This window comes from Ursus arctos, unplaced genomic scaffold (genome assembly GCF_023065955.2).
Source record: "Ursus arctos isolate Adak ecotype North America unplaced genomic scaffold, UrsArc2.0 scaffold_3, whole genome shotgun sequence".
In the NCBI taxonomy this organism is placed as follows: Eukaryota; Metazoa; Chordata; class Mammalia; order Carnivora; family Ursidae; genus Ursus; species Ursus arctos.
In genome coordinates this window covers 80,268,843-80,294,659 of record NW_026622985.1, presented here as the reverse complement: position 1 = coordinate 80,294,659, position 25,817 = coordinate 80,268,843, and the positions used below count along the sequence as shown (strand labels likewise).

Genomic DNA, 25,817 nt, shown 5'->3' with positions numbered 1-25,817 from the left:
GGATTATTTGTTCTGCTTCTATGAAAATGCTATTGGTATTTTGATTGGGACTGCACTGAATCTGTAGATTGCTTTGGGTAGTATGGACATTTTAATAATATTAATTCTTCCAAAGCCATGAGCATAAAATATCTTTCCATTTGTGTTGTCATCAATTTCTTCCATCATTGTTGTATATATTTTTTCAGAATACAGGTCTTTTACCACCTTGGCTAAGTTTATTCCTAAGTATTTTATTCTTTTTAGTGCAATTGTAAATGGAATTGTTTTCTTAATTTCTCTTTCTGCTACTTCATTATTTTTTTCTTCAAGTTTTTATTTAAATTCTAACTAGTTAACATACAGTGCAATATTGGTTTCAGAAGCAGAATTTACTTATTAATGTATAAAAATGCAACAGATTTCTGTATATTAATTTTGTATCCTGCAACTTTACTGAATTCATTTATCAGTTCTAACGGATTTTTGGTGGAGTCTTCAGGGTGCTCTAAGTATAGTATTACGTCATCTGCAAATAGTGACAGATTCTTTGCCATTTTAAAATTGGGCACGGGGCGCTGGGGTGGCTCAGTTGGTTAAGTGTCCAACTCCTGATTTCAGTTTGGGTTGTGATCTCAGGGTTGTGAGACTGAGCCCTGCATCAGGCTCCACACTAGGCGTGGGGCCGCTTAAGAGTCTTTATCTCCCTCAGCTGCTACCTCCTGCTGCGCATGCGCACTCTAAATAAATAAATAAATAAAATTGGGCTTTTTATTGTTTAATTCTAAGAGTTCTTTACATGGATTCAAGTTATTTGTCAGATGTACAATTTGCAAATATTTTCTCCCATTCTGGACTGTCCTCACTTTCTTAATATCATTTGCCACTACTGTGAACATTTGTGAGTCACTGTGAGTATGTCACATAAATTATATACAGTTGGGTTTTGGTATGGATTATATTGTTGTTCCACTCAAAAAGAAAATCTTTGTCTTTCTCAAAGGAGTTAATCCATTTATATTTATGATTTATAACAAAATTAACTGGCTTCACTTATATTACTTTGTTCTATACTTTGTGTTTTCTTTTTTAATTCCTTCATTTCTTATCTTTTATATAGACTTGGTTTTTTTCCTCTTTAATGTTCTGGAAGACATATTCTGCTTCTAATTCTACTGGTATTTATTCTTCAGCCTGTATTTATCAAATGTCAGTCAATGAAAAAACATCTACTGCTTTTTTTTTCTGTCTAGTTTATCATATGACTGTTTGTTTCTGTTTCAGAGAGTCTATATCTTTTTATAATGTATGGAGACTCCAACAGTTTCCCAAACTTTCTTTTCAATTTTTTTTTTTTTAAGATTTTAAGTAATCTCCATACCCAACATGGGGCTCGAACTTACAACCCCGAGATCAAGAGTCACATGCTTCACTGGCTGAGCCAGCCAGGCACCCCTCTTTTCAGTGAATAATTTTCAGAGGTATTTTTTGAGTCTTCTAGATGAGTCTTTTTCACAGATCATATTACTATTAGTAGTAGCAAAATTACTTTACATTTTCAATATTGAAAAAAAGAAGACATGCTCAGATTTCATCTTTGTGAATGTCATGACACTAAGGACAGCTTGTCAGGCACCATTTTGAACTAGAAATCTTCTACTAAGGAAAGGTCCTAATATGCATCTTAATCCTAGGGCCTCAGGAATTTTTGGCAAAACTCAAAACAAAACTCAAAAATGTTGAGAAAGAACCACAATATTTGTATGTGAAAAAAAACCCCAATAAAACAAATAATATTTCAATTGCTTACTCATCAGTTCTAAACTCCTGAAATGTCTACATTCAGTATGGGAGAAATCCAGTAATTGTCCCTTTAGCTAATAAACGTCATCCAAATAAAACCAAAATGCAATTTATATCTGGACCATTATTCTATTAATGATTTAAAGTTATTTCGGGCAGAGAAAACATAATTCACTTATAAGTATGCAACGGTTAAAATACTATGTTTATAAACTTAGCTATGGACAGTTAGGCAATCAAAATATTCAACTGTATTTCCAAATTGAAGCAGAGTGTCAAATTCTTCAAAGAAATGCAAGAGATTTTAAACATGCAATTCAAATACCAGCAATCAGTAAGATGCTTCCTGAGGTTTGCCTCACGACGTTTACATTTTGGAATTATCTTCCATTTTGTTTCTGACATAAATCAGTCATTTTCTTACAAAATCCTTGGGGTGCCCGGGTGGGTCAGTGGGTTAAGCATCTGCCTTTGGCTCAGGTCATGGTCCCGGAGTCCCGGGACTGAGCCCTGCATCGGGCTCCCTGCTTAGCAGGAGTCTGCTTCTCTCTCTGCCCCTCACCCTGCTCGTGTTCTCTCTCTCTCTCAGATAAATAAATAAGTAAATAACTTTAAATTAAAAGAAAAAAAACCCACAAAATCCTGTGGTGGTAATTTCTTAACAAACATAACACCATCTTTCCCTCCTTGGATCTGACATCCGCAAGTTATCTATCAGACGGAATATCTGATAGGGCAGAACATCTTGTACAAACAGAAATAATCCTTTTTATTTTAATCTACATAAAGTGGTTTGAAAACCAGTCCACTCCACCCCCCAGATGGGGGGAGGATAGAAGTAATAGCTATTGTACTAGACAGAGGCTCAAAAGAACGAACAACAACCACAGAAAGCAAGAGTGAATATCTGAGAACACAGCTGAGTTTTCTTACCACATTCTCCAAAGGTGCTGCACCGAACACTTTAAAGACAGGGTTGGGTTTAGAGGGGGAGATACAGAGGACAATAGCTTGCTGTCCCACTCGAGTAGTATATTCATCTAATGTGGCTCGAAGTTTCCTGAATCAGAGAATGAAAAGAGAATAAAAATGGTTAAAGAAGAGAGAAATTACAATGACACAGAAACAAAATTTACTTTGACTTGAGACAACTTATTCTGATTAGATATGTTGGGTTTTTTTTTTTTTTACCCGAAATGTGAAAAGGGGAGTGTGAATTTGAATACCCTGTTCAGCAGAAATATGTGCATACCTTTGTCCTAAAGACCAATGACTAGCCCACTGATATAAGGGTCAGCTACAAGTTTGCATCAGGACACCAGGACACAGCCATGACACAATGTCAAACATGGAGAGTATAATTTTTCCTGATCTTAGCAACACTAAACGCGTTTTCTCTTACTGCAACTTATAATAACAATAAAGATTAGTGCTGAGACGTTTTCTTGCAGACATTATCATATCATCTCCATGCTTAATGAAGGAGGCCTAAATGACCTGCTTCTAATTTCTTTGACTGATACAGTCATTGTTTATGTCTCACTGACATAGTTTTATCCAGAAATACGACTTCAAAAATGCTGTCTTTTCTAGATTTTCATTGTGTATAAACAATAATTCTTGGTCCTGTAATATCTTACAAACGAAGAAGAAGTAAAAGAGCTTTTTTAAATATATCAACACTGGATGAAATAAACACTGGGCTCTTCCTCTGAAATAATGGGAGATTATTTTTAAGTTCTACATTCCATAATCCTTCTGGGAATATAGTCTACTCTTTCCAGGGACTGGTGAGTAATTAATTCAAATGAAACAAAGTGAACATATCTAGTTTTCCATCTTTCTCCAGAAGTATGTACTGTCATGTCTATGCCCCTTATAGCAAAGACATTTCTATATATAACACATTCTCATTACTCCAGCCTATCCGATCATTAAAAGACATGAGAAGAACTGCCTATATGGTGGTATATAAACTCTGTGCTGAAAGCTTCCGATCAGTACTTTCTGGGGTTTTCCTTCAGTTTCTTACACTCTTCCTCTTCTGTTCTTAGTATAAGCTGTATTTTCTAGCTTTTGTCACATATCATTTACATGGGCTGGCACTCCATTTGGATTCAACATTCCAATAAACACCTACAGATTTTGGATACAATATTTAAAACACTACAAGAAAAAAGCTTCTGGAACATTTGAGAGACAAAATTTCTTATCCTATATGGAATGCATGTCATGCAACCATCAAATATTAAGTCCTCCGTGTACTATACTTGTGTGATAATCTTTCTGTGCAAGCTACAAACTCTTCAGAAAACACTCTTCAGCAAAGAACCATATGCCAAGCAAGAAATTTGGCAGCATTCCTTGAAGGAATGGTCTACATTCATGCTCTCCAATTCTTTTCCCTTTCTCTCTTGAAGACACCCCGATCCTTTCATCCTTACCACTTTATTGGAAATGCTTTGCCAAGTTCAATCACGACTTCCACGTTGCTAAATCTAACGGTCAATTTGCATCTTATCCGACCTGACAGCAGCATTTGACAGAGCAGACCACACGCCCTTCTTAAAACACATTTTACACTTTGTTTCTAGTGTACGGCTCTCTTGATTTTCCTCCTGACTCACTGGTAGCTTCTTGGACTCCTTTGCCCTGTTCCCTTCATCTCTCCGACCTCTAAAGGGTAGAGTGCTTTAGGCCTCAGTCCGCACTCACTCCCTAGGTGACCGCTTCCAGTCTCACGGTATTAGATAAAATTTAAGACTTGGCCATTTTCAGCAAGATCTCTCCTTTGAATTCCAGACTCACATATCAACTGCTTATTGTTTCTCCATGTAATGGTTAAGAGGTATCACAAACCTAACGTGTCCAAAACCAAAGTCCTGATTCTGCCCTACCCTCACTCAGTCCTATACCTGCTCCTCTCTTCCAGTAAGTGTCATCTCAACCCTTCCAGTAATCAGACCATAAGTTTTGAGGTCGCCTTCACTCTTATTTTTGCTCACACACCCCACATCCAACCTATCAGTTAATCATGTTGGAGCTGACTTTTAAAATACATTCAGGATGACCACCTCTTCCTACCTTTGCTGCTGCTATACTGGTTTTAAGACCCTATGATTCCTGGCCTGCATTACTACAATAACTTCCTAATTGCTCTCCCTATTTCCATTCTGGTATACCCAAATTCTATTCTCAACATGGTAGCCTGATGGTTTCTCTAAAAACATAAATCAGACCATATTGCTGCTTTGGTCAAAAGCCTTCACTGACTTCCCATCTCACTCAGAACAGGAGTCGAAGCCCTTATACTGGACCCACGCCCCCATGATGTGGCTCCCTACTACTGCTCTGACTCTCTCTCCTGTCATTCTTCCCCTGGCTATTCCTCAAACGTGACTGTTACATTCCATCCCACTTCAGAAACGTTCCTCTTGCTCTTCTCTCTTCCTGAAAAGCTCTTCCCTTAGACATCAACAATGCCCCTTTACTTACTTTGGGTCTCCGTTCAGAGGCTGCCTGCCAAAGAGGATTTCCCAGACCATCCCTATAAAAAAAGAGAAACTACTATATCCCCCCAAACCTTTCTTTTTTTTCCTTACTCCACTTTCTTTTTTTTCCATAGTACTTATCATCATTTGACATATTACATATACGTTTATTTTTTTCCCTCCACTAGGACATAAGCTCTTTAAGTGGATTTGTTTTGTTCACTGTTATATTCCCAAGGCCTAGAACAATGTCTGGCACAGAGCAGGCATAAAAATTTTCTCTGAGTGAAATGATGTGATATTCTACAACTGTTCATCATTTCTAGTTTCATGTATTTGATTCCACAGGAGTACTTTCAAGTCTAATTCTGCCATCAAGGACTCTAACTTGGTATCCTCGGTGCTCCTAGTAACGTATGTTCTAGTTCTGTCATCCACACCATGAAGCACTGGAGGAACGGCAACAATATGGAGAAGGGAGCCCTCACCGAAGCAGGCGCGTTTGCTGTCTCTTCCGGATAGACGGATTAGACTCAAACACATGAGGCCGCTTCCGCTTCTTTCCTGTCGCCACAGCAGCGGCAGCAGCCATTCCCACAGGACCTGAAATAATAATGCATGTGCTGAGATCAGGCAAAGCCTGTTAGCTCTACGAGACAGAAAACAATTAAAGGTATGAAGAAGGTAGCCATTATTTACTAATATGTTCTCAGTAAATATAGAATGTTCCTGATATTATCAACATACTTTGCTATTGTTCAACACAAATCGTATTTTCATTTACCAATAAAACTTACAATGAATCTGAAAAAGTGATGGACTTAAACACCTCCTCACCACACACTAGCTACATTTTATATAATGCTGTGTTTTGTTTTGTTTTGCCAACATGCCCATACTGCGAAGGCAATATTCTCAGACGTGCTAGATGAAATTGCAGTACTGAGAGGAAGAGCTTGCCAAAAGAAAATAATCACAGATTTCACCCCTCTTTCCATTACCCCAAGACACTGCCAAGTTAAGGAAGTCAGAGATAATCACTCATGCTTGGAACTCAAATAGTAATAACACCACCCATAAGAGGAATAGCTGGAAGAATATTATCTTAATTGGAAATTTTTTTCTTATATATCTGAGAATTGTGCCTAAAATGGAGTTGTTGTCCACAAAGTTTAACTGATGAAAGCATGCTGGCAGGGAAGAGATGAAAACTATCCCACTCTAAGGAAAAAAATGTTAATAAAAGTTGGTCTGGCTTGCCCTGAAACTAATTATTAAAATAAAGGGTAGGGGCGCCTGGGTGGCACAGCGGTTAAGCGCCTGCCTTCGGCTCAGGGCGTGATCCCGGCGTTACGGGATCGAGCCCCACATCAGGCTCTTCCGCTATGAGCCTGCTTCTTCCTCTCCCACTCCCCCTGCTTGTGTTCCCTCTCTCGCTGGCTGTCTCTATCTCTGTCAAATAAATAAATAAAATCTTAAAAAAAAAAAAAATAAAAAAAAAAATAAAGGGTAGACCCTAAGGAATTATTGGAGTCTCTGATTCATGGAATCTCAACATATCAAGGGCATTCCTTTTTTTTTTTTTCTTTTTTAAGCAGATGATGCACTTTTATCCTTATTTGTAAACCCTATAAAAAGGCTTACATGACAATTAAGTTTAATTACTCACATTTATACTAGCATATATGTTATATATGGTCTAAGGGGCTCAATTAAAATAAGCCTCCCTGAAAATCTAGACAAATCTCTCTACATGTTATTTAGTAGTATAATCAGTCTGACTTAAACTCCTCTAAAGGGGAGGGGGGTGGGGGAATGGGATAGACCGGTGATGGGTAGTAAGGAGGGCACGTATTGCATGGTGCACTGGGTGTTATACACAACTAATGAATCATCGAGCCTTACATCGGAAACCGGGGATGTACTGTATGGTGACTAACATAATATAATAAAAAATCATTAAAAAAAAAAAAAGTAAAAAAGAAATAATAATAAATAAATAAATAAATAAATAAATAAAATAAACTCCTCTAAAGAGCCCCAGAGCAAGTCAAAAAATTAATTAACGCTTTTAACCTTCCTTTCCATTGTAAATAGCTGGGAGATGAAAAAATCCTATTGATATATTTTTTCCAGTATTTTATTTTGTAACTGTGATAAGAACACTTAATATGAGATCTACCATATTAATTCTTAAGTGTACAATACACTTAAAGATAGGCACAATGTTGTACACCAGATCTCTAGAACTTATTCATCTTGCATAATTGAAACTTTATACCTGTTGAAGAGCAACTCTCATTTCCACACCCCAGTCACTGGCAACCCCCCCTCTACACGTTTCTATGAGTTTGACTAGATACCTCAGATAAGTGGAATCATGCAGTAGCTGTCCTTCTCTGTAACTGGCTTATTTCACTTAGCATAATGCCCTCAAGGTTCACCCATGTTGTTGCATATGGCAGGATTTCCTTCTTTTTAAAGGCTGGATAATATTCCATTCAATATATACACCACATTTTCTTTATCCATTCATCTGTCAATGGACACTTTAACTGCTTTCTTTGCTATTGTGAATGATGAACACGGGAATGTGAATACACTACGAGATCCTGATTTCAATTCTTCCAAGTAAGTATCCAGAGGTGGAACTGTTGGATCATAGGGTAGTTCTGTTTTTAATTTTTTAAGGAAGCTTTATAGTGTTTTCCATGGAGGCTGCACCATTTTATATACCACCACCAACAGCATATAAGGGTTCCAAATTCTCCACATCCTTGCTAATATTTATCCTTCGTTGTTGTTGTTGTTTATAAGAGCCATCCTACCAGGTGTCAGATAGCATCTCATTATGGTTCTGATTTGCATCTCCCTGATGATTAGTAATGTGAACATCTTTTTCACGGGCTTCTTGACCACTTATACATCTTCTTTAGGAAGATGTCTACTCAAGTCCTTTGTCAATTTTTAAATTAGCTTATTTGTTTTTATTCTATTGATTTGTAGGAGTCCAACATCTTATTACTAGAACTTTCAAATATAGAGCAAAGTTGAAAGAATTTTTTAGTGAACATTCATATATCTACCACTCTACCATAACATTTTATCATATACATCTATCTATCCTTCTTTGTTTTTTTTAAGATTTTTAAAAAAATTTTAAATAATCTCTATACCTAACATGGGCTTGAACTCATGACCCCAAGATCAAGAGTCACACGCTCTAGTGAGCCAGCCAGGCATCCAATCCATTTTTCTTTTTTCTTTTTTTTATTTTTTAAAGATTTTATTTATTTATTTGACACAGAGAGAGACAGCCAGCAAGAGAGCGAACACAAACAGGGGGAGTAGGAGAGGAAGAAGTAGGCTCCCAGTGGAGGAGCCTGATGCGGGGCTCGATCCCATAACACCGGGATCACGCCCTGAGCCGAAGGCAGATCCTTAATAACTGAGCCACCCAGGCGCCCCCCCCCCCAATCCATTTTTCTATCCATTCATCAATTCTTATCATGTTTTTATTTTGATGCATGTAAACTGCAGTACGATTACCCTAAAATTCAGTAGGAATATCATTAGCTAGAGTTCACTATTTCAAGTTTTTCTTTTGAGGTAAAATTTACATATAATGCAATGCACAAATCTTAAGGGTACATTCGATTTTGTGTAAGTGTACCATAAATTTTGAAAATGTAGACACTTACGATAACCAATCTCCTATCAAGATTTATAATAATGCCACCACTACAGAAAGTTCTTTCCTGTCTCCTTCCAGTCAGTTCCCTCCCAATCTCTCAAAAGTACCCACAATTCTGATTTTTTCACCCTATTTTAGCCCTGTCTATTCTAGAACTTCAAATAAATGGAATCATACAATATATATTCTTTCATGTAAGGTTTCTTTCACTTAGAATAATGTTTTTGAGCTTCATCCGCACTGTTATATGTGTTATAGTTTGTTCTTTTTTAATGATGAGTAATATTCCAGAATATAAATAAATCACAGTTTATCTGTTATCCTATTGATAAACATTTGGGTAATTTCCAGTTTTAGGCTAGTATGAATACAGGTGCTTAATTAAGTTATAAATTCAATACAATTCAAATAAAAGTCCCAGTCAGTATAGGTTTTTCTGGAACCTGATAAGCTGATCCTAAAACTTAAATGGAAGTGCAGAAGGCCAAGAATAGCTAGAATAATTGTGAAGAATTTTAAAAGGTGCACTCATCCTATCAAATATCAGTAGTTACTATAAAGCTACAGTCATTAAGACAACATGGAACTGGCTGAAGGACAGACAAACAAACCAATGCAACTGAATTAAGAGTTCATAAACACCTTCCTGTGTCAGAAGACAGAGGTGGGAAAAGGATGAACTATTAAAAATATGGTACTGGGACAAATGATTGTATGGAAAAATAACAAAACTAGATCCTTATATCATATAAACAAAAATATTATTCCAGGTGAATTAAAGAGCTAAATTAAAACAACAAAGAGCTTTGTAACTTCTCCAATAAACTGTTGTAGAGTACTTATGAACTCAGGGGTAAGAATTCCTTAAATAAGACTCCAAAAGGATAAACAGTAAGGTAAAAGACTGATAAATTTCACAATAATATAAATTAAACCCTTAATGGACAAAAAGAAATAATAAAAAATTGAGGGAAGGAGTGGTCAACAAATTGGAAGAAGATACTAAATATTATCATATTATCAAGAAAAGAACAGTATTAAAAATATATCAATAACTCTTACAATAAGGAAAAACGACAAACAACCTGATTGGACAAAGGCATAAAGAGGAAATATGCAAAAGAAGAAAAGCACTAGTCAATAAAAAGTCATTTCAACAGTCTGAAATGGCACTCTATCCTGTCTTCCTGCACTGGCCGGAACCTCTAGCTCAGAGATGAGCAAATTAAACGGACAATGAGATACTATTTCATCAGACTGGCAAAAACAGAAAATGACTGACAATTCCAAATATGGTGAGGACTGGAAGCAACAGGCACTCTAGCATGCTGTTTGTGGGGATGTAAATTAATACAGTGATTTGGAAAGACATTTGGAACATTTAGTAAAGTTGAAAATGTGCCCATCTTTGCCCTCTCATTCTCTTCCTGGGTCTACCCTTCATTAGGGTTTTCAAACTGCAGGTTTCTCTTCTTTGATGGTTCATGAGTAGATTTTTTTTTTTTTTTAAAGATTTTATTTATTTATTCGACAGAGATAGAGACAGCCAGCGAGAGAGGGAACACAAGCAGGGGGAGTGGGAGAGGAAGAAGCAGGCTCACAGCGGAAGAGCCTGATGTGGGGCTCGATCCCACAACGCCGGGATCACGCCCTGAGCCGAAGGCAGACGCTTAACCGCTGTGCCACCCAGGTGCCCCAGATTTTGTTTTTTAATAAAATGTAATAAAGTGAAAGATACTGGAACATATCAGTGGGTGTGTCATGGCAGAGGGGTATTACTCCATGAGAAGTTGTTATTCCAGTTATATGGCCATTCATTAATCCCAGATCACAATGTAAAATGTATCACTATGGGAACTGTCAAGATCTTGAAAACCAAGGCCAAAAGAAACTCCCACAATTTGCACAAGATAAAAAAATTTTCATTTGCAGTTATTATAATAGCAAAACCTTATAAACAGCTTAAGTGCTATGCCAATATATGTCATATTCAGATAATGAATGGAATACCAAATAACATTTAAAATAAAAACATACTGCTGCATTATCAACATGAATGAATCTCAAAAAACTAATACTGAATGAGATAAACAATGTTACAGAGAGATAGGATTAGAGTGATCATTTTTATAAAATTTAAAACATGCCAAACAATGCTAAATATTGTTTACTGATACATACATATATAGCAGAAATAAAAGAAGTGCATGAGAATGATAAAGATCAAATTTTGAACAGTGGTTACCTCAGTGGAGGGAGGGAAGAGAACAGGATTAGAAAAAGCAGCAATCTCCTTCCCTTCCCTCTCCACTCACCTTATTTCCTCCAGAGTATTCAGTGCTTTTTGAAACTAGTTTACTTTATTATTTGTACCCTCTCCCCACCACTGGTCTATAAGCTACATTAGGAGCAAGCTCTTGCCTGTCTTGTTCGTAGTATCTATATACAGTGATATAGAGCACACAGTAATTCCTCAATAATTATTGAATGATTACATGGTAAATCATTTCTACCAGCTGGGCCTCTGTTTCCACATCTGCCACGTGAAAATGTTAGATTAAAATCCTTTCCTAATTTTAACACTATGACAATGAAGTACAGTAATACAGTAGAACTATGTCTCAAAAGCATCTTCCTTCCTAGGAAAGAGGTTGACCTGCATTCATTATGTCAGGATGCCCTCTTCTGGGAAGTATAAATATTTCAAAAATATATTTTACAAACATCTCATATGTGTTCTGCCACTAAGCCTTATTTTAAATTCACAATTCCAGAAATACACCGTGGATAATAACTGAGAGTAATAAGGTTGTTTTTCAACGCATTTGTCTTCTTTTCCTTAAATACAGCACATACTAAAAAAAGATGAAGTATTTTGGCCATTCCTGATCATTGATTTACTGTCCAGCTTTCCTTAAATATCTTCTAAGATCAGTGTTCCTTATACAGTATTAAACCCATCCAGGCATAGTTTACATGGAGTCTTCCACATAGTGATAAGTATACAAGGTAAATAGCAAAGAGAATGGTACAAAATAGAGCCAGCTTTAAGTCATTCAGTGGCCCAGAAAAATCTCAAACCTTAAATTGGATTAAGATAATCCAGGATTGCTAGTGTCCTCAGGCATCTGGCAAAAGCAAACAAAAATCCTCTCTAGAGGACAATAATATTATTCTAGACCCCAAAATATTTCTAAAAATAAATTTCCAAACACACCACCCAGCATTCATTTAAATATAATTGATACATAAAGAGAAAAACCAACATAAATAAGAAACAGTACTAACAACATATAACAGAAAAAGACCAAATAGGCACTTCAGAGAGAATTAACCAAATTTATTGGAAAATCACAATGCTTACTTCACTCATGGAGATTAAAAAAACTTTTTTTCTACTCACAAATGGAAACTATAATAGTACAAATTTGGGAGGAAAAAAATATTAGAAAGCCTAAAACCAAAAAATGAAACTATTAACTATTACTAAAATTAGTACCTCAGTAGACAGATTTAAATCACCTCAGACACAGTGGATGAGGAAAATTAATAAACTGGAAGACAGTTTGAAGAAACTATATAGAGTGAAGCATAAAGAGACAAAATGATGGTAATATAGAACAGAGAGTAAGAGACATAAAGGATTCAATGAGGAAAACTAACATATTTAATTGGAGTCACAGAAGGAAAAGATGGAATGGAGCAGAAGCAAAACCGAAGCAAAATCTAGTGACTAAGGGGCACCTGGGTGGCTCCATGAGTTAAGCGTCTGCCTTCAGCTCAGGTCATGATCCCAGGGTCCTGGGATCGAGCCCCGCATCGGGCTCCCTGATCAGTAGGGAGTCTGCTTCTCCTTCTCCCTCTGCCCCTCCTACCCCTCCCCCCGCCCCCGCCAAGCTTGTGCTTGCTCTCTCTCTCAAATAAACAAATAAAATCTTTAAAAAAAATAATAAATCTACTAAGACTTTCCAGAATCGATGAAAGACATCAATCCACAGATTCAAGATGTTCAAAGAACCCTAAACAGAATAAATGAGAAGTCCAAAGCCAGATATATCACAAAAACTGAGAACAGAAAAAAAAAAACAAACAAAAAACTGAAGACAGAGACAATCTTAAGAACAGTTGGAGGAGGGACCTATGTGGGAGATAACCTTCAAAGGAGCAGCTGTTAGAATGAAACAGCTGAATTCTGAAAAGCAAGGATGGAAACCAGAGGACAGTGGGAACAGTATCTTCAATATGAGGGGAAAAAAGTAAGTGTCAACCTAAAATTCTATACCCAGTGAGAACATCCTTTGAGATTGAAGGTTAAATAAAAACATTCTCAGACAATGAAAAACTGAGAGACTTCCACGCTGAAGGAAATACTAAATTTATCTTTAGGTAGAAGAAAGATTTTCAGAAGGCAAGTTGGATATAAAGGAAAAAATGAACACTAATTAAGTATAAAATGAAAATAATATCTTGTATGGCTTAAAATATACAAAGAATTAATACATATTATAACAATAGCATATAGGTCAGGAGCAGGGGAATGAAATTCAAGTGTTCTAAGAAACCTGCATTATCCCTTAAAAGGACAAAAGTACCAATTACAGAGGACTTTGAAATAAGTTAAGGATGTATTATAATTTCTAGGGGTACCACTATTAGGAAAGGTGTCTACATTCCAAACTAACAAGAAAAACAAATTAAAAACTTTTCAGTCCCTCCAAAACACAAAGGAAAAGTAAACACAGAGTAAGTGGGATGAAGAGAAAGCATACAGTTAACATCATAAATTTAAACCTAAATATACCAGTGGTTACATTTAATGTAAATGGACTAAATACTCCAGTAAGAAGTCAAAAGATGGTTGGAATGGATGAAAAAACAAAACCAAAGTCATCATTAATAGTATGCCATTCTAGATCCTAAGTCTCAGTAGAATACAGGCATAAGCTGTAAATGCAAGCTTTAAAAAAATCATGAAAATGTGATATGAAAATATACATGAGAATGCCTACATCCTAGGCCCTTTCAGATATGCACAATACCAGAGGTTAAGCAAAAAAATGAAGAGCTTTCGATCCAAATAGCATTACCTGCAGCAGCTAGATGGGCTGTTACCTCATCAGCCGCTGTGGAGTTGAGTATGTCTGAATCATCGTAAGAGGTGTCCTCAGGAGAAGAAGGTGAGTCTTCATCAGCACTCAGCATACTGTGCTCTGTGTAGGTGGCCACATGGACCTGCTGTACTTGTTGGGCAACTGCATGGGCTTCTATGGTAGCCATGTGTTCAGTTTGGGTCACTCCGTGCTCCTCCATGAAGATCTACTGTCAGAAGAAAAGGCAAAGAACAGAATTCAGTATGTAGTGTAACACGATGCTTAAACTAAGCAATATTTTCCTCAAGAACAGAGGAAGCCTGCTATTTCACTCCATACCTCACTACACCAAGTCACAGGAAATGGAAAGCACCATTCAAGTATGATCCAAAAATGGTAGAACATTTTCCTTATGTAAAACCATTTTGGTAGAAATTCACTGTGCTAATTTTATATGTCAGGCCACAGGAAATAAATACACCTTCATATTACATGTAACAATAAAAAGATACTTTAAAGATCCCAGTGACTTGCATTTGACATTGTAGATATAAAAACACTTAGTAAGTAAATGAAATACTTAACATTTTCTTTGTATTTCACAGACAAACAGAAGTCAAGCTTTATTTTTTCCAAAAATAAGATCACTTAAAAATTGGTTTTTCTGCTTATAAAACTGTGCCTCTTACAAACCCTGATACGATGCAATGACTTGTAAAGTAGTAAGATAAAGGTGTGCTCTTCTACTGCACTTATAATCTATCCCCTCATTCCCCTCAACCTACAGAAGTGTGTTATCCTTAAAAATGGTTTTGAAGCATACATACATATATATGATTTTAAATAAAAACAGGTTCATATATGGGGCGCCTGGGTGACTCAGCTGGTTAAGCATCTGCCTTTGGCTTGGGTCACGATCTCAGGGTGCTGGGATAGAGCCCACATCAGGCTCCCAGCTCAGTGTGGAGTCTGCTTCTCCTTCTCTCTCTCCCCTTCGCCCTTCCCATTCTCTCTCTCTCTCATAAATAAATAAAATATTTTAAAAAAACAGGTTCACATTACACATATTATAATTTGCTTTTTTCATATTATAATCTATCTAGACATTTTGACATGTCAAAACATACAGGTCTTTCTAAGCAGTTGCAGTATATATACTTCATTGTATGGATGTACCGTAATTATGTAACCAATCACCTACTGATACATAGCAAGGCCGCTTCCAATTTTTTGCTATTATAAACATTGGTGCAGGGAATATCCTTGTATATAAAATTTTGCATATAATCAATAAACTCAATAAACTGAAAATATTGCCATATGATCCAACAATTATCTTCCAGCAATTATACCTAGAAGAACTGAAAGCAGGGTCTCAAAGGGCTACTTGCACACCCATGTTCATAGCAGAATTATTCACAATAGCCAGAAAGGTGGAAGCAACCCAACTATCCACTAGAGGATAAATGCGTAAACAAAATGTGGATATATATAAAATAGAACAGTATTTAGCTTTTAAAAAGAAGGAATACAGGGGTACCTGGGTGCCTCAGTCGGTTAAACGTCTGCCCCAGCTCATGATACCAGGGTCCTCAGATCAAGGCCCACCTCTACTTCCTGCTCAGCGAGCAGGGAGTCTGAGTCTCCCTCCACCCCTCCCCCCTGCTTGTGATCTCTCTCTCTCTCTCTCTCTCTCATTCTCTCTTTCTCTCTCAAATAAATAAATAAAATCTTAAAAAAAAAAAAAAAGGAACACAAACTTAGAAGAACTTACTGGAGTCAATTTTTAAAACTCTATAAAAAATTGGGGCACCTGGATGGCTCAGTCTGTTAAGCGTCTGACTCTTGGTTTCAGCTCAGGTCCTGATCTCAGTGTCATGAGATTGAGTCCTGTGGCAGGCTCCTCGCTCAGTGGGGAGTCTGCTTGAGATTCTCTCCCTCTGCCCCTCCACCCACTCATGCTCCCTCTCTGTTTCTTTCTCTCTCTAAAATTAAAAAAAAAATCTATAAAAAATCTATAGCTAGCATCATATTTAATGCCAAGAAGCTTTCCTGCTAAGTTGGGAATAAGGCAAGGATGTTCCCTCTCACCACTCCTTTTCAACATTGTACTGGAAGTCCTAGCTAGTCCAGTAAGACAAGAAAAGGAAATAAAAGGTATACTGATTGGGAAGGGAAAAAAAAAACGCTGTGTTTGTTCAAGATGACATGATTGTCTATATAGGAAATCCAAAAGAATCAAAAAACCTCCTGAAACTAATAAGTGATTATAGCAATGTTGCAGGATACAAAGTTCATATATATAAAAGTCAACTGCTTTCCTATATACCAGCAAATAGAATTTGAATTTAAAACACAATGCCATTTACATTAGCAAGCAAAAATCCAGAATACTTATGTATAAATCTAACAAAATATGGACAAGATTTATCTATAAAGCTCTGATGAAGGAGATCAAAGAAGAACTAAATAACAGAAACAGATTCCATGTTCATGGATAGGAGGACTCAATATTGTCAAGATGGCCTAACTTGGTCCAACTGAACTGCAATCCCAATTGAAATCCCAGCAAGTTACTTTACAGACATCAACAAACTGATTGTAACGTTTATATGGAGAGGCAAAAGACCCAGAATAATAAATACAACATTGAAGGAGAAAAACAAAGCTGGAATACTGATACTACTCTACTTACTTCAAGAATTACTATAAAACTACAGTAATCAAGGCAGTGTGATATTGGTGAAAAAACAAACAGATCAATGGAACAGAACAGAGACCAGAATTAGGTCCCCATAAATGCAGTCAACTGATCTTTGAAAAAGAAGCAAAAGCAATACAATGGAGCCATGGGGCACCTGGGTGGCTCAGTTGTTAAGCATCTGCCTTCGGCTCAGGGCGTGATCCCAGGGTCCTGGGATCGAGCCCCATATCAGGTTCCTCCGCTGGGAGCCTGCTCCTTCCTCTCCCACTCCCCCTGCTTGTGTTCCCTCTCTTGCTGGCTGTCTCTCTCTGTGTCAAATAAATAAATAAAATCTTAAAAAAAAAAAAATACAATGGAGCCAAAAAGTAGTCTCCTCAACAAACAGTGCTAGCACGACTGCACATCACATACCAAAAATGAATCTAGGGGCGTCTGGGTGGCACAGCGGTTAAGCGTCTGCCTTCGGCTCAGGGCGTGATCCCAGCGTTATGGGATCGAGCCCCACATCGGGCTCCTCCGCTATGAGCCTGCTTCTTCCTCTCCCACTCCCCCTGCTTGTGTTCCCTCTCTCGCTGGCTATCTCTATCTCTGTCAAATAAATAAAATCTTAAAAAAAAATGAATCTAGACAGACTTTACACACTTCCAAAAATTAACTCACAATGGATCTAAATGTAAAATTCAAAACTATGAAACTCCTAGAAGATAACATTGGAGAAAATTTAGATGACCTTTGCTATAGTGATAACTTTTTAGAGACAACATCGAATGCCTGATCCATGAAAGAAATAACTGAGAAGCTGGACATCATTAAAAACTTCTGCTCTATGAAAGATACTCTCAGGGCACCTGGGTGGCTCAGCGGACTAGGCATCTGACTAAGGCTCAGGTCATGATCTCAGGGTCCTGGGATTGAGCCCTGTGTCAGGCTCCGTGATCAGCAGGGAGTCTGCTTGTCCCTCTCTCTCTGCCCCTCCCCCCACTTGTGTTCCCCCCAAAACAAAATCTTAGAAAAAACCCCATTTCCTCTTTAAAAAAAAAAAAGAAAGAAAGAAAGATACTCTCTATGGTGATAATGAGAAGACAAGCCAGGCTAGGAGAAAATATTGAGGATGTGGAGCAACAGGAATCCTCGCTTATTAATGGTGGGGATGCAAAATGGTATAGTCACTCTGGAAGACAGTTTGGAAATTTATTACAAAGATAAATATACTCTTACTACACAATGCAGCAATTGTGCTCCTTGGTATTTACCAAAGAAGTTAAAAACATGTCCACAAAAAACCTGCATAGATGTTTACGGCATATTCATAATTGCTAAAACTTGTAAGTAACCAAAATATCCTTCAAAGGTGAATGGAAAAATAAACTATGAAACATCCAGATAATGGGATATTATACAGCACTACAAAGAAATGAGCTACCAAGGGGCGCCTGGGTGGCACAGTCGTTAAGCGTCTGCCTTCAGCTCAGGGCGTGATCCCAGCATTCTGGGATCGAGCCCCACATCAGGCTTCTCCGCTAGGAGCCTGCTTCTTCCTCTCCCACTCCCCCTGCTTGTGTTCTTTCTCGCTGGCTGTCTCTCTCTGTCAAATAAATAAATAAATAAATAAATAAATAAATAAATAAATAAATAAAATCTTTAAAAAAAAAAAAAAAAAAGAGCTACCAAGCTATGAAAAGACATGGACAAACCTTAAAGGTGTAGCTAAGTGAAAGTCAACCTGAAAAGGCTACACATTGTATGATGGCAACCATACAAAGTTCTAGAAAAGGAAAACTATGGAGATAGTAAAAGAATTGGTGGTTGCCTGGGATTAGGGTGAAGGAGGAATCAATAGGTGGAGCACAAATTTTGTCAGGCAGTGAAACTACTGTGTCTGAGACTATAATGGTGGAAAATGTCATTACACATTTGTCCAAACCCACGGAATGTAAAACACAAAGAGTGAACCATAATGTGAATTATGGGATGATGATGATATGGCAGTGTAAGCTCGCCCACTGTAAAAAATGCACCACTCTGATACGGAGGATGCTGATACTGGGGGAGGCCATGCCAGTGTGGGGGTGGGGGGGGGCAAATGGGAAAACTATACCTTCCCCTCAATTTGTCAATTATACCTCAGTGAAGGTTTAAAAAAAAAAGAAATTCTGACACATGGTACAACATGGATGAACACTGAGGATACTCTGCTAAGGGAAATAAGTCAGTCAAAAAAGACAATACTATGTAATTCCACTTACATAAGGTCTCTACGGTAGTCAAATTCATAGAGACAGACCATAGAAGGGTGGTTGCAGGGGGCCGAGAGGGGAAGGGAAACTGAGGGATTGCCTCACAGGTACAGAGCTTCAGTTTTGCAAGATGAAAAGAGTGCTGGAGATTATTCAACAACATGAATGTACTTAACACTACTGAACAATACACACTTAGAACTGGTTAAGGGGTGCCTGGATGGCTCAGTTGGGTGTTCAACTTTTTTTTTTTTTTAAGATTTTATTTATTTACTTGAGAGAGAGAGAAAGACAGAGAGAACATGAGTGGGGGAGGGGCACAGAGAGAGGGAGAAGGACAAGCAGACTCCCCCCTGAGCATGGAGCCCCACTCAGGGCTCAATCCCAGGACCCTAAGATCATGACCTGAGCCAAAGTCAGACACTTAACAGATGGAGCTACCCAGGTGCCCCAGGCATCCGACTCTTGACTTCGGCTCAGGCCATGGGATCAAACCCCGTGCCAGGCTCCACGCTCAGCGGGGAGTCTGCTTCTCTCCCTCTCTCCCTGCCCCTCCATCTGGTCACACATGCACTCTCTTTCTCAAATAAATAAATAAATCTTTAAAAAAAATGGCTAAGATGGTAAATATTATGTTATGTATATTTTCCCACAATTGAAAAAAATCATCCTTGACATCAGTGTAACTACTGTGCAAAGAATAAATAACTATCATAGAGCAGAATAATAAAACTAGTGCTTATTATCTTTTAAAAAAACCTCTGCATATTATTTGATTTAAAAAAAAAAGAGTACAACACTCTGAAATAGGTCAGAGAAAGACAAACACCATATGATCTCACTCATATGTGGAATTTAAGAAACAAACAAATAAAAAAAGACAAACCAAAAAAACAGAATCTTTTTTTTTTTTTTAAGATTTTATTTATTTATTTGACAGAGACAGAGACAGCCAGCGAGAGAGGGAACACAAGCAGGGGGAGCGGGAGAGGAAGAAGCAGGCTCATAGCAGAGGAGCCTGATGTGGGGCTCGATCCCGGAACGCCGGGATCACGCCCTGAGCCGAAGGCAGACGCTTAACCGCTGTGCCACCCAGGCGCCCCAAAAAAACAGAATCTTAACTATAGAGAACAAACAGATGGTTGGGAGGTTTGGGAGGAATACATGAAGGGGATTAAGAGTCACTGAGTAATGTATAGAATTGCTGAATCACTATATTGTAAGCCTGAAACTAATATAGCACTGTAATTAAAATTAAAAATTTTTAATTAAAAAAACTAAATTCTTAAAGGTAGAATTTCTCAGTCAAGAGTATATGTATTTTAAATTTTGATGCATACTGACAAGCTGAGTGTTTAACTTGTGCACTAACATTCTCTACTTGTACAACCCAACCCTCAATGCCCAGTTTGGAATTCAACTAGCATGCAACAGAATGCAGCACTGCATAGCTAGAGTTAACCAATTAAAAAAAAAAAAAAAAAAAGGCAGCCATATAGATATAGCCCTTATGGCTACAAGTAAAAAGAACATAATTATCTATTCATGCAAAATTCTTCTCTCATTTTTATTCTACTCTATTGTAAAACTCTCCTTTTCTTCTTTGGAAACTTCTAAAATCCTTGGTTTCTCTGAGTGATTACTTTCTTTCCTTCCCCCCCCCACCCCCCCCACCCCAGATCCTTAGCCGCCTCCTCCCCCAACCACACGAGAGTGCGACTGCTTTAAGTCTCATCCTGTTGTCTTTGTTCTTCAGGCAAACTGGTTCTTTGTAGACGACCAAAATTTCACCTTTTGGAAGCTCTTGATTTCTGTTTTATATTCTTGTGCTGTTTCCAGTTTTTTTTTTCTTCTAACTTTTAATTATCTCTTGTCACTCTCATACCACTATACACATCACAACTCATCCTTCTAATTCTGATTCTTAACTTTGGGACAATTCAGTTATCTCAGGGAGTAGTCTGTATTTCAGAATAAAATTCATTTTAATTACAAAATAAAACAACCGCATGATGCCTCAAATCCAAAAAGATTAGGAATCACTCAGCTATCATTTGACTCCCCCACCCCCTTTCCACACTCTCTCTTCTGCTTGAGGTCAACTCCCCAGCCCTGTATCTCTGCATGGCATAATACTTTCACAACTTTCAAATGGAGATTTAGAAGATGTACCTGGTAAAACAGAATTATTTAAAAGAGAAAAAAAAAAATGAAGAAAACACAGTAAAACATTAATATTTGGGAAATGTGGGTAATGAGAGTTCTTTATACTATTTTTGTAACTTTTCTAAAAGTTTAAAATTATATAAAAATAAATTTTTCTTTCCTTCCTTCCTTCCTTCCTTCCTTCCTTCCTTCCTTTTTTAAGAAAGGTATCTGGTAAGGTTTCTTCCATATCTTATGTTTGGTGTGTTTCAGAATATTCAAGGGACTATATCCTACCCCCCAGATTTGTACATATCTAAAATGCAATTTTAACACACTATTTAAGTTGCACAATTAAACATAATGTATGAGAGGAAAACACAATGAAAATGCTGTTTTTCCATCCATTTCACCATTCTTCTAGTGTAAGAGAAAAACTACTTAGGGCATTTTAAAATTCTTGGTACTTCAAAATTGTTTTTAAGTGATTTGGGATTAGATGGCATCTAACTGCTTTTCAAAGGGATTTGTCCGCTATGCGCTTGGTGTAATGGATTTCCATTCTTTCCTGCAGAATGCGGTTCATGGCAGAAATCAATAGGGCTGTCTGTTTCACAGGCCTGTCACTTGTGCCCAGTGCCTCATCTCTTTCTACCTCTCTCCTCATCCCACCCTTCAGCCTCTCTAACTACTCTTATTCCGTACTCTGTAAAAAGCAAAGGCAAAGGTATTTCAGACTTCTCTGAACCAGACTGGGATACTTGTAAATGGTGCTTTCCATGTTTTCATAAAATAATACATAAAATAGGTTGTTTAAAGCCAGATATGACTGACATACACATATCGCTGGAGATCTTCATAACTACCCACTCACTCATTTCTAGTAAACCATTTTCGCTTCCATCCACGAGCAGTTAGAATCTGTGGACAGCAAAACTGATAGGAACTGCTAATAAGTGAAAACATATTAGATACTAACAATTTCTAAAAACAGCACAGACTATTTTCAGATATCCAGGATGCCTGGGACAAGTCACTTAACCTCTAAGCCTCAATTTCAACATCTGTTTTTAAGTGAAAAGAAAACGATAGTACCTGTGCTCAAAGGATATGAGGATTAAATGAGATCATCCCGATAAAGCGAGAAACACAGTACCTGACACATAAATGTTCCATATTAATTACGATGATTATGATGCCAGAATTCGTAGATCTTTATGGTCCTATCCTACTTCACTCATTACCTGACTAGTCTTTCAAGGACTGGGTCCAAATTCTTTCATCTTTAAATTAGGCAACCAGCTCTAAGAATATGGTTTTCTTAGTTGTGTGTAAAAGGTTTTGAGCTAGGCATCTAAAAAGCCCTTCCTTAATTATATTAACTCCAGCAACTGAGATACTGTTCTCATGAGATAAGGAGACTACGGAGCACCCACAACTCTAGCATAATTTCATGACAGTGCACAAATGGAGAGCCAGCAGATGGACCCAACAGTGACTCCTCCGAACAGATGTGAGAAGCAAGGTGAAAGCAACCTGTCACTCTAAATACCGCATCCAAAAGAAAAGGCATGCCTGGAGCCAGTCATGTTCAGCAGATTAGTCAACACTCCATTCAAGAAATTCATTCCCCAAAACAATAACACCACATTTAAAGTTCTTAGCTTGGATCATCATGGGGGGGGGGGAGCCACACGTGCTTTATCTATAGATTCCTCTTTATTATATAAACTAACGTGGGTTGGGATGGGGCAGTTTGGTACAGAGGAGTTCCTGCTCTTTCCATTCTGGGCCAGTAAGGGCGGGACTGAAAAGTAATGAAGAGGGCACAAAACACGGATTTGCCTGTTTCCCAGCACCCTGGTAGCTGTAGTCAATAATTCCTAGGAAACTACTGGAATTTGGATGACATGTCCAACAGAGTTCAATTTAACCTAATCCACACATAATGGATAAGATTAAGCGTGGAGTATTTTTAAAAATCAAAGTAGGACGAGCAGACCAGGAAATCTAATCAAGGTATAACTAAATGTAAAGGCAAGCTAATCAATAGCATTATCATATCAAAAGAAAAACGGCAAGAACTGCCTACAGGAAAGTCTCAGAGCAAGACTGCGTCTACAGTCCAAAGCAGGGACAGGAAAACCAAGAGGCTCAACTATATTCCCGGACATGTCCAGAATCTAAACCTCATAACTAGGTTAGAAATTTCACTCAACAGGGGCGCCTGGGTGGCTCAGTCGTTAAGCGTCTGCCTTCGGCTCAGGGTATGATCCCAGGGTCCTAGGATCAAGCCCCACATCAGGCTCCTCCGCTGGAAGCCTGCTTCTTCCTCTCCCACTCCCCCTGCTTGTGTTCCCTCTCTTGCTGGCTGTCTCTCTCTCTCTCTGTCAAATAAATAAAATCTTTAAAAAAAAAAAAAAGAAAAGAAAAATTTCACTCAAGAGAACAGCCTTTCTCAAAAAAGCCCAAAGTTAACGACAGGATTTGATTCTTGGGGGAATGCAGAGTAAGAGATCAAAATCTCGACACAGCAGAAAGAAAAAAACTGCACAAGAAAGTCAAGGTGAAAATAGAAGCAAGGGGAAAATGTAGCTTAATTCTGAGTAATAAATGGAGCTTAAGACAAGAAGAATCCATTTGACCTTCCTAGGAATATTCTCTTTCAAATAGCCCACGGGTGATATGGAACTTGAAAAAAAATACCTTCCCACACGACTGGGCTCTCCAAAGGGGAAAAAGAAATAAAGCCACAGTCATGTAGGCAGTTTATTGTTTTCCATAAAACAGAAATTTAAATATAGGTAAAAATACAGAAAATTAAATACAGGACAAAATAGAATGTAAAGGTTATGAACTGCGGCAACGTGAAAACAGAGATAAAGCGGAGAGACCTGTGGTGGGAGAAGGGTGGGGGAGTGGAGGAATGGCTAAGGAGCACTGACATCCTATCTTCACGCAGTGAGGGAGTCAGGAGACACTATCAAGAGCTGATGGAAGAATCCAGTAGGACAATGTAACCATCAAAAATAGAGGGGAATGGAGAAAATGCTGTGAGGTAGAAGAAAGTAAAAACTGCCCACGTTTGATAAATTATTATTCAGAGTTATGGAGGAATTATTGCTTGATAATACCATAAACAAAAATAGTTAAACTATGAACAAAACAAGTTAACTGTCTCTGAAAAGTAGGGGGTAGAGAGAGTGTGGCAAAGGCCGCTGATTTCTATTACAAATCCTTTTACTTGATTTTTTATCATATTAGTGTATACTCTGACTTCTACCAAAATAGACTTTAAAAACAACCACAATACAGCCTTCCACATTGAGCCTTTGAAATATTTAAGTGACATACGAGAGCAAACTGTCACTAGAAAAATCAAATTCCTATCTTGTGCTAAGAATCAAGAGAACAGCACAGGTGAAGTTTAGAAATCATCTTGCCTTGCATGTAAGACTAACTCCCTAATTTGGAGCATCTGAAAGTAACAAAATTTTTTATGACTGCATGTATGTATTGCATGTATTTTTGTATGTATTTGTATTTTTCATTCTGATATGCTGATAAAATTTGTAATGATTCATTAATATTAATAACAGCCCAGGAATCCAGTTAATGATAGTGCTTTTACAGAATATGTGAGAAAAACAAGCTTTACCATAAAATGTCACAATGACTTAAGGATGAGTATCCACAGTACTGTGAAAACAATAATGTAAGCTCATTGAAGGCAGGGCTTGGTTCCATCGAGTCTTTATGAATGGTAGCTATTATAATTTGTTCTTTAATAAACGTTTGGGGGTAATTGGTTTGTGTATTTTAATTACTAAAGCTAAATCCAGGCATTACTGTTTCTGTAATTTCCCTATAAGGTTGTCCTGGCTATTCATCTCTTGTCTCTCACTTTCAAGCCCTCTCTTCTATACTTGTTCTGAAATGTTCTCTACCCAGCTCTGGGCTGGGTCAGTCAACATTTACCAGATTTGCCTGCCAGTTTCCTGTTAGGTTTTCTTGAGAGGAGGCAAAAGCATGAATTGAGAGGAGAGAGGGAGAAGCGACTTCCTTGCTGTTCTCACTCCTATCAATATTGCTCCAGCAAAGAGGACAGCCCCTTCTCCCAGCTCCAGCTGTGCCCCTCTTCCCTGGAGGCTGAGCACCAGCTGCCTGGCATCCCACTCAGAGATCCAGTTACCAGCTGTGTGGGGGCCCCTCTGAGCTCCGAGAGTCTTCTTTTCTGTTCCCCCAGCTTTAGGGGTGGTAGGGGCTTCGCATAATTATCAGTATCCGGATTATTTTGGTGTCTGCTTTTCTTTTTTTTTTTTTTTTTTAAGTTTTATTTATTTATTTGACAGAGAGAGAGACAGCCAGCGAGAGAGGGAACTCAAGCAGGGGGAGTGGGAGAGGAAGAAGTAGGCTTCCTGCAGAGGAGCCTGACGTGGGGCTCGATCCCAGAACTCGGGGATCATGCTCTGAGCTGAAGGCAGACACTTAACGACTGAGCCACCCAGGCGCCCCCGGTGTCTGCTTTTTGCCCTTTCAGTCTCCAACACCTGTGTAACCCATTCCCAGAATGAAATCCGCTGAAATACCTCCTATGGTTTACTAGGCCTTCATAGATACAAAGGGAAGAAAATACGTACCCTCATCAGAAATAATTCATAGGGTGCTGGTAAG

The 25,817-nt window shown here is 38.0% G+C and overlaps 1 protein-coding gene across 10 annotated transcripts in view; it reads right to left on the bottom strand.

The window, feature by feature from the left end:
- The window catches only part of NRF1 (nuclear respiratory factor 1), a 143,223-nt gene that overhangs the window by 79,802 nt on the left and 37,604 nt on the right, over nucleotides 1-25,817 (bottom strand). For 8 of the 10 annotated variants that reach the window (XM_057304201.1, XM_044388236.3, XM_026510985.4 and 5 more), the window contains exons 2-4: nucleotides 14,055-14,286; nucleotides 5,762-5,876; nucleotides 2,716-2,842 (exon numbers count right to left, since the gene is read on the bottom strand). In XM_057304201.1, coding sequence (XP_057160184.1) covers nucleotides 2,716-2,842; nucleotides 5,762-5,876; nucleotides 14,055-14,277 — 465 coding nt within the window. In that variant the 5' untranslated portion in view covers nucleotides 14,278-14,286. The remainder of the gene's footprint in view (nucleotides 1-2,715; nucleotides 2,843-5,761; nucleotides 5,877-14,054; nucleotides 14,287-25,817) is intronic. The other 2 variants (XM_057304202.1, XM_048212882.2) reach the window with 1 other exon arrangement.